This window comes from Babylonia areolata, chromosome 25 (assembly GCF_041734735.1).
Source record: "Babylonia areolata isolate BAREFJ2019XMU chromosome 25, ASM4173473v1, whole genome shotgun sequence".
NCBI lineage: Eukaryota > Metazoa > Mollusca > Gastropoda > Neogastropoda > Buccinidae > Babylonia > Babylonia areolata.
This window is the reverse complement of record NC_134900.1, coordinates 14770339-14780124: the sequence shown is the minus strand read 5'-3', so window position 1 is coordinate 14780124 and position 9786 is coordinate 14770339. Positions and strand designations below refer to the sequence as shown.

At 43.8% G+C, this 9786-nt stretch overlaps 1 protein-coding gene across 1 annotated transcript; it reads right to left on the bottom strand.

Moving 5' to 3' along the window:
- Window positions 1-4082: 4082 nt before the first annotated feature.
- On the bottom strand, window positions 4083-8948 carry LOC143299347 (uncharacterized). The gene is made up of 4 exons (XM_076612482.1): window positions 8927-8948; window positions 7445-7520; window positions 5528-5634; window positions 4083-4696 (listed from the first exon to the last, which is right to left on the bottom strand). The coding sequence occupies exons 2-4, from the start codon at window positions 7502-7504 to the stop codon at window positions 4162-4164; spliced, it is 702 nt and encodes a 233-aa protein (XP_076468597.1). The 5' UTR covers window positions 7505-7520; window positions 8927-8948; the 3' UTR covers window positions 4083-4161.
- Window positions 8949-9786: the final 838 nt, after the last annotated feature.

Sequence of the window (9786 nt, the reverse complement as noted above, 5' to 3'; positions counted from 1 at the left end):
CTATCTCTTTCTGAAATTCTGAATGAGTAAAATCCTCCACAATTACAAGCCACGTCTTCGTCGAGTATGTTTCGGCTGAGGTTGAAATCGGAATTTTTCTCTTCAGAAATGTCAGTTTGTAGAAACAGGATTTTTCTGTATTTTTTCTGGTCGATTTCGCAAATTTCGTCTCACAAACACAAAAAGTTGGAAGAGTTCACACAAACATGAATGAAATGCCATACGTCCTCAAACCATGACCGGATTTTCGAGGCTAAAGATATAGTCTCACGTCATACTGTTCGAAATCCTTTCAGACACGAACCTGTTCAGTGCTCGGCCCCAGAACAACGTGGTCGCTGGCACGTGCTGTCCGTCTTTCTTCGTGTTCTCGTTGACAGGCTGTCAGTTTCATCACGTTGAAGATCATGCTGCATTTTGGGGGGCAGCTGATAACATTCAGCTGAATAAAATTCTGAAGACCGATTGAGCGTCCATTCCTGCTTGTCGATTCACTGAGTACGTGCATTGTTGTCATTCGCACATTCAAATATTTGGGTGAAAAAGCGAAATAGAAAAAGACACCTCCGTTTTCAGTTAAAATATTTGAGAAAACTATCGAAACCATCCAAGGCTGAAACTGGAAGAAATCAGACGACTCTTGGGTTTAAAAAAAACATGCACTGGCTCACGCTCCAACTGAATAGTTTCGTTTCGGCTCGTTATTGACATGATCGCAGCAGCCGAATAAAAAATTTTTTTGGACATGCGCAGACACATGCTTTTTTTTTTTTTTTTTTTTTTGTGGGGCGTGCCTTGTATTCGACTGCTACGCTAAAATGTCTGTGTCTGAATCTGAAATGATTTTAAAACAGTACAAAAAATGTAATCCTTGAAATACAAAATAAGAATGGTAGGGAGTTTCGGTGGGAATACGGGGATGGAGGTATAATTTTCGTGAGGATTCGTTATGGAGAATAAACAAAACAGTCTTAATCAAATTGTGTGTGTGTGTGTTAATGGTGGTTGTGGACACTTTCTTTTCACCAAAGTTTTAACTGAAGCAGTGTCTGGAGAAATGAATGGTTCGGGTCGGAAATCAAATAAAATCAGTGCGCACGCGCGCGTTTGTGTGTGTGTGTGTGTGTGTGTGTGTGTTGAGTTGGTGGGGTTTGTTGGGCTTTTTGCTGGTTTTCTAAGTCAGTGAAATAACTAATCTCAAAAAGGAGACATGGAGAAAACGTTGGGTAATAATAATAATAATAACAATTATAATAATGGTATTTATATAGCGCTGAATCTTGTGCATAGACGAATCAACGCGCTTTCGCACCAGTCATTCACACGCATGCATAACTCTAAAACTGGAGAAACTGAAGACAAGGAATAGGCACGGAAGGGAGGCTATTTTGGGAAGAGGTGGGTTTTTTGGCCAGACTTGAAAGAGCTGAGTGTGGGGACTTGAAGCGAAAGAGGTAGTGATCTATAAATCTATAAATGATTAGTGAGGGGGTGACTGGGGAATGCAGAGCACTATTTTAGTCAGTTTTAATCACAAGTGAAACGTGTGTCTATGTGGTGCAAGAGGTTATCATAAGAGGCTAGAATACCCTGTAAATGTTTCAGTAATGTGTTCCATTTTACCGTTTCAAATACAAAGGAAATACGAGTGTGTTGAAGATGAATTATGAACGGCGTGTTTTTCTTTTACTCAGTTGTGATAAGTGGTGTAAGTAATTCACAAGAGACAGACACAGAAAGAGACACAGACGCTCAAGGATAAGGATTTTAGGAATTTTAGGAAAATGTAAATGTGTTTTCTTCCCTCCGCTGTTGAGAATATTCAGTTCAAGTCAAATTGTGCGCAGTTCAGGTCAGTGTGATCAACACACTGTGGCAAATTCATCACAGAGAGAGAGAGAGAGACAGACAGACAGACAGACAGACACACACACACACACACACACGCAAATGCAATAAATATTTTATTCGAATCAAAAACATGAACTATACCAAAGTTATATGACGCTCATCACATACCCATAGGATTTTCACCAAAAAATCTTTGAGGAGCTGGGGGGGAGGGGGAGGAGGAGAAGAGGCAAGTGCACTGATAATATCAATGTGTGCATTGTAAACATCGATCTATACTGACTCCACAATGTTTGATTATAAATTAAATCATCTCACGAACATCACAGCTGGAATACCAACACCCGATGGATACCCGTATATATAAATACAAATGATCCGGTGAAGTCTTACCAAGATTCTTCGCAGGAACTACTTAGGTAAGGTTTCTAATAATAAGCTTTCAGCTTATATAAAAGACTGGAATATTTAGTATGTGCATTTATCAATTCATTCCTTATTTTGTGGGTAAAGAAACGGCATACGCATTGGAAAAAAAAAAGGGGGGGGGGGTGCTTCACTTGTCTTCGTGAATTTCATGTACAGGGATAGAACTTGAAACCAAGTAAAAGAATCAAAAAAAGGGGAAACGAATTCATTCATGTGAGAGGGAAAGAAATAGTAAGCCTTTAAGAATTAAGAAATACCATGTTAAATGGAACACGAAAACCAACTGAAAACATGTTTTAATTACAATTATCTACAGCAGGACCACCTTTGGTTAGTGGGTAATATGTTGTTCCAAAAATTTTTTTTTTTCTTTATCTTTTGTTACTTATATCCCCATGATTGTCGTATCGGGGTTGAAAAGCTTTAAAGCCTGAACCGGACTATAAATGGCGGGCGATTTGAATCAAGCCAGTTTCTCACCAGAGTCTGACACTGTGACGTCGGTGAAGGTTTATTCAAAATAAAAGCCTAATAAAGCTACGGTTTGGCTTCATTTATGGCAGAGAGCGAGATTTGCCTAGCAGCTTCCAATCTAGACCTGAATTGACTTTGGAAAGTACAAAATGTGTCAGCTACACGTAATACAAAATTTGAATGCAGAGAAAAGGGGCGCAACCGAAACCTTGCTCTCGGGAGTTAAGACTTTAACCAATGGTCCAGTAGAACGTGGAAACAACACTCAAGTTGCGCAAAGATACCACACTCTTAGTCATGCAGTCGGTTTCATGCATTAATGATTCATCAGTCAATACAGAAGACGTGGTTAGCAATGAGTAGATTGGACGTGCATTCACTTTTATCAAATCCATACATTTGTTGCCAACAATACAAAGGCTGTTTCCATATCTATCAAGATCAGTTATAAATTCCAACAACGCAATACACTGTGCACAACAAACTAAGAAATCGATTGCTTTGCTGCCAACGTATTTACAAAACTAAGCTCAAAACAAATCGATGTACAGTAGATTGAAAATCTATATACCAAGAAATGAAAAGTTAGCAATAGATTAGTTAACATAATTTGATCTCAAATGTAAATTTACATACAATAGTTCCAAAATCTTATGTTCGTAACGACTTATCACGTGACCCCTGACCGTATTTGCAAGTCTAAATGAAGACATGCATTCCGAAAGGAACTGCTACACTGTGTAGTTTCCAGAATCTTTTGGAGCTTTTCGTTTTGTCCAGTGTTGGATAACTTTACTCGACGCTGTCTTCCCCTCACCATTCTCAGTCTTCAGCATCCTAAGGTCTCCGCTGACTGAATCATGCCAACATCCCAGCCATCTTCAGAATTTTGATTCAGGTTTAGACGTAATCATTAACTCTCATCTGAAACCAGCCAACAGCTTTCATAGAAGCCCTCACCCCCCCCCACCCCCCCCCCCCCCCACCACCCTCCTCGCTTTCTGACCAACCCGCTTTCACACCATCTCGAAGGACTCATCCTTATTACCCTGAAGGTTTCTTATCGTCGACGTTAGCGGGGTCATCTTCCTTCATGACAACCACGAAAGAGCCTTCCATGTCTTTAACTCTCTCCATACGAACGGCGAGAGAGACGACGTTAACAGCGTTTCACCCCAATTACCATCATCAAAATATTGCAAGCGGAAAGCTCTTATACTGAAGACGTGAATGTTGACAAAGAATACCACAATTCTGACGACGGAAGCTGAAGATTGGGTCATTCAGACACCCACTGGACATCCGAGGGGTCTGTGTAGAGGAGAAGAGGGGACTGGCCGTACTGAGTGAGTTAAACATCCGGTTTCTTGGTTACTGCTTCCTCCCCTTGCCGGCAGCTGACGACCCTTACACACCTGTCTCGGCAACCTCTCCCGAAGGCCCCACCTCCCTAGCGAGGACCTCGAAGGAATCGTCCAAGTCCTGAACTCCCAGTTCATCCTCAGGGATCCTTTCCCCTAGTATCGTGACATATCTTCCCGTGCCTTCAGCAGCCGCTTTCTCCGAAGCGTCAGCGTCTCCTGGTTTCTGGCCACCAGTTTTAGCTGCCTCTCCAGCGACGGTGGTGGTGGTGGTGGCGGCGGAGGGCACTCCGCATCCCTCAGCTTTCGCCGCCTCTTCCGTGGCGGCGGGCTGCTTTCCGGCGCCGGCGGCGGTCTCCCCGGGGCTGAAGAGCGACATGAGCGAACTCCAGGCCGTCGGGGCGAACGTGTTGCCCGAGCTGGACCCGTACACGTAGTCCCGCCACGACTCCTCCTTAGGGTCGTCCGGCGTGAGGCCCTCGCTGCGCGCCTCCACGCTGCGGAAGATGTAGTTGACGGCCAGCAGGCGTTTCTCACGTGCACTCAGGCGGTGCCAGTCCGAGGGGCCCACCTTTTCGAAACTGCCCACAGCCCACAGTTATGCCTGGTTAGGTGGATGAGGATGAGCAGGAGCAGAATCATTTGGAGAATTAGGAGGAGGGGGAAGAGAAGGGGAAGAAGAAGACGAGGAGGTGTGGGAGCAGGGGAAGGAGGAGGAGGAGGAACCGGAAAAGAATTTGGAGAATTAGAGAAGGAGGTGGAGGAAGACGAGGAGGAGAAGGAGAAAGAGGAGGAGGAGGAGGAGGAGAAAGAGGAGGAGGAGGAGGAGGAGGAGAAAGAGGAGGAGGAGGAGGAGGAGGAAGAGGAGAAAGAGGAGGAGGAGTAGGAACCGGAAAAGAAGAATATGGAGAATTAGAAAGGTGGTGGTGGTGGACGAGGACGAGGAGAAGGAGGAAGAGGAGGGGTAGGAGGGGATGGGGGAGAAGGGGAAGGAGGAGAAGAAGAAAAAAGGAAAAGGAGTAGGAGGATGAGGTGGAGGAGGGGGGAGACAAGAAAAAAAAAAAAGAGAAGAAGTAGAAGGAATCTTTACTTTTGGTTCTTCACAGCCCAGTCAATGACGACATGGACACATAGATAGCGCCTGTCATCTTTCAGACACAAAACTCAAAACGCTTTACAAACACAGAGTCATTTGCACAACAGGCGTCCCAGCTGGACGGGGTCGACCGACAGCTGCCTTTGGGCGCTCATCACTGGTTTCCTGTGTTGTTCAGTCAGGTTTCAGTCTCACGCAAGCGCGCGCACGCGCCCACACACACACACACACTCTCTCTCTCTCTCTCTCTGACGACTACATAGGACCATAAATAGCATGGAAGAGGAAAAGCAAAAACGGAAATATCACGAAATACCCTGGCAATGTCCTCAGACGGTCAACGTACTCGCCATTATCCGTACTCTTGACCAAGCCCGGTTCCGTCTCTTTCGCGGCCGCGGTTGTGTTGGGATCCACATTCTCCTGCAATATCATCATCATCATCATCATCATCATCAAAAACATCATCAACAAGATCATCATCCACATCATCATCATCATCATCATGATAAAAAACAACGACATCAACAACATTATCGACAAGAACATCATCATCATCCACATCATCATCAACATCAAAAATAACATTATCAACAAGATCATCATCATCATTCACATCATCATCAACATCAACATCATGATCAAAAACATCAACATCAACATTATCAACAAGAACATCACCATCACCACCATCATCAATATCATCATCATCATCATCACCATCACCGACGTCATCCACAACAACATGATCAACAACCACCTCATCATAAACAACAACATCGACTCCGTCTGTCAAGAACAAAGACATCAACATCAATAATACCAATATCGTCATCATCATCAACAAGTGTAAAGAATCCGGGATCCATATTTTCCTACAAAAAAAAAGCAGTAACAAGTATTCACCCTGTTCTTACAAAACACCTGGGAACTGGGGTAAATAGTCTCACACAAAAACAAGTGAGCCAGGACCATTCATACTTTCCTTCAACAAATAGTACGACGTACATGGGCTGTTCAAAAACCTGGCATCCACATACTGCTTTATGGAAAACATACGAATTCCAATACACGAATACACAAACTTTATTGTCTGTACTTTGGGACATAGATTTTTCTCTTTTTGCCAGCAGCAAGCGTAAAGAATCTGATCGAGGATTTAAAATCTCCTGCGATAATGAAAAAGCATTTCTCCCTTTTTTTTCTTTTTCTTTTTTTTTTTTCAAAATTAAACAAGGGATCCATTTCATTTTAGTTTCAAACTGGCTTTTCCAACAACAACAACAAAACGCCTCCGGGGTTTGCATACAATTTATGTTGTTTTGTCGCTTTCTGAGTTGATTTCAAGCTATATACATAACACTTGTGGCCGACAAAATGCAAGGTCATACACAAACACTTCGGTTGATGACACGAGCTCTTTCAGTCCTCAAGGTGCCACACGCCTCCTCCTCCCCACCAGCCCCCCCCCCCCCCCCCCCCAACCCCCGCCCTCCCTGTGCTATATATAATAGAGGCGGAGACAGGCAGGCAGAGACACACACCCTAACGTTTTACTGACTGCACAGCCTTTGTGACAGGCGGATACAAACAACATTCTGAGAAACAAAGAGACAGAGAGAGGGCAGTGAGACGGAAAGACAATGAGAGAGAGAGAGAGAGGGAGGGGATTTTTTTTTTTTTTTTTTTTACACACTGACGTTTTACTTACTGCGAAGCCTTTGCGACAGGTGGATACAATTAACATTTTGAGCTGCGGGAGGGAAACAGTGAGAGACAAAGAGAGAGAGAGAGACACACACACACAGAGACAGAGAGAGAGGGAGGGGGGGAACAATTATATTTAACAAAGGGAAATTAGATAAGCAGTTAATATGCTTTTCTGCACCCATTTATTTATTTTCTTTTTTTTTTTCTTTTTTTTTCTCAAGGCCTGACTAAGCGCGTTCGGTTACGCTGCTGGTCAGGCATCTGCTTGGCAGATGTGGTGTCGCGTATATGGATTTGTCCGAACGCAGTGACGCCTCCTTGAGCTGCTGATACTGATACTGATACACCCATCCCTGAGGCATAAAAAACGGTGAATGTGTATAAAAGCATTGAAAAAAAAGTTATAACAAAACAAAGAGATAGAGAGAGGAGACAGAGAGAGACAGAGAGAGAGAGACAGAGAGAGAGAGAGAGGCAGACAGACAGACAGACTGAGACAGACTGTAAAGGGAAGGTCATTTACCTTAACTTTCTGTGCACGTCTTGACTTTAGATAGCTGTGGATACCCAGCATCCCATCCATTTCCTGACGGACCAGCCTTTTGTGGAACAAAACAGGGGCGGTAAGTCTTTGAACCCGATCACTCATCACAGCACACATGCACACGTTTTTTTGCACTAACTTTAACTCACTCAGTACGGCCAGTCCTCTCTTCTCCTCCACACAGACCCCTCGGATGTCCAGTGTATGTCTGAATGACCCAACCTTTAGCTTCCGTCGTCAGAATTGTGGTATTCTTTGTCAACATTCACGTCTTCAGTATAAGAGTCTTCCGCTTGCAATATTTTGATGATGGTAATTGGGGTGAAACGCTGTTAACGTCGTCTCTTTCGCCGTTCGTATGGAAAGAGTTAAATCAATAGGAGGAATTTTGTTTAATGTCCCGTCACACATATCGGTGATTGATGATATTCTGTTGAGGTATTTGTGAATACATTTGAGTATTATCGGTTAGAAGGGGTGTAGAAATGTGAATGAATGGAGGGGTTGGGGGAAACTGGGTAAATGAAGGTGAAATGAGGGTGAAATTTGAAAAAAAAAAAAAAAAAAATCTGAATGCAATTACTGGAAATTACTTAAAGGACTTCGTAAAAGAGAAGTCGTTAAACTGACAAGCGAAACAGATAATGAATCAATAAATCAATAACAATGACGACGAAACAACTTCTATGGCTCACTTGTACCAAACTAGAGCTCTATGCGATCCAGTCATCGAAAAAAAAAAAAAACGCTAACAGGATGATCACTTAAATAATTGCCTTTTTTTTTCTCCCAGAGCTTTAGCCTGAAGGGTTGCTTTGAGCAGGTCAGGCTCTCTCTCTCTCTGTCTGTCTCTCTCTCTCTCGTGTGTGTGTGTGTGTGTGTGTGTGTGTTGGTGTGCGTGTGCGTGTTGGTGTGCGTGTGTGCGAGAGCGCCTGTGTGTGTGTGTGTGTGTGTGTGCGTGTGTGTGCCTGTGTGTGTGCCTCTGTGTGTGTGTGCGTGTGTGTGTGTGTGTGTGTGTGTGTGTGTGTGTGTGTGTGTGTGTGTGTGTGTGTGTGTGTGTGTGTGTGTGCGTGTGCGTGTGCGCGCGCGCCTGTGTGTGTGTGTGCGCTCGAGCGCACGCGCGCGAACGACATTTAAGTCATAAAGCCGAGGACTTCAAAATCTCAGCTGCAAACACTGGAGGGTGGGGGGGGGGGGAGGTGGAAGGGGAGGGAGAGTAGGGAGGGGCGTGGGGGGAGTTGTGTGGCATTTTGCTGCAGGTGTTATCAGCCCCTGCATGGTGGATGGGGGAGAGAGACAACTGTGCAAAACCCGTGCCATAACAGTCTGCCCTCATTTCATTGGGTCTGCTTGTCAGCTGTGTGTGTGTGTGTGTGTGTGTGTGTGTGTGTGTGTGTGAGAGAGAGAGAGAGAGAGAGAGAGACTGAGAAAGGAGAGACAGACAGGAATCCAGGGACTTACTCTCCAAGGGAAGCAAAACTGGGCATCTGAAACACACACACATCATCCTATATATATACAAACAGCATCTCACAATGGGAAAAGCAGAAACTATTTCAAATAAGACAGACAGATAGATAAAGTGCATTTCACGCAGTCCAAAAACGAGTGGAGGACGAAGACCAACTCGCAAGACCAACGCCTCAACCACACCACCCTTCACGGTAAAAAGACCACAGCCATTATAACAACTTGACCCTATAAGCAGATCGCCAGTAGGTTAATTAAACCCGGTATAAACTCACCACTACGAAGATAATGTATATTGGAAGTGTGGGCGATTCCAACCCGAGATCTAATCTTTCGTTTAAAAAAGAAAACAAAAAACACCTCACTTTTCTACAGTCTCTTTAGCTTTTTTTTTTACTTGCATTTTATGTTTTATCTTTCATTCCTCCGAGTCAGAGCTGCAGGTGCGTGTTAAGTGACTAGTGTGTCACTGCACAAGATCCAGCACTATAGAGATATTCATTTATTTACAATACTGGCATATCGTTGTAGAACTGCTTTGCGTCTTTTATTGTACGTACCTCGTTATCCCTTTGTACACACAATTCCATATTTCAAGTAAAGATATAGGGAGGGAGGGTGCTGAAACAAGAGGTCAGTCTACATGATCTAAAATAAAAATTAAAAAAAGCAATAACCACAATCTGTTTCGCGGATAATGACGTGGTTCATTTGTTTAAAGAGCACAAGCGTGTGTGCGTGTGTGCGTATGCGTGTGCGTGTTTGTGTGTGTGTGTGTGTCTTTACATCCATTCACTAACAACGATGAGACCAGTGTGTGCGCGTGTATGTATGTACATGTGTATGCGTAT

Excerpts from the sequence above, each read along its gene's own strand:
- LOC143299347 (XM_076612482.1), bottom strand. The coding sequence starts at position 7,504 with ATGGATGGGATGCTGGGTATCCACAGCTATCTAAAGTCAAGACGTGCA. Across the intron at positions 5,635-7,444 it reads GACGTGCACAGAAAGTTAAG|GAGAATGTGGATCCCAACAC; the intron begins GTAAATGACCTT and ends ATGATATTGCAG. Across the intron at positions 4,697-5,527 it reads CGTCTGAGGACATTGCCAGG|TTTCGAAAAGGTGGGCCCCT; the intron begins GTATTTCGTGAT and ends GGCTGTGGGCAG.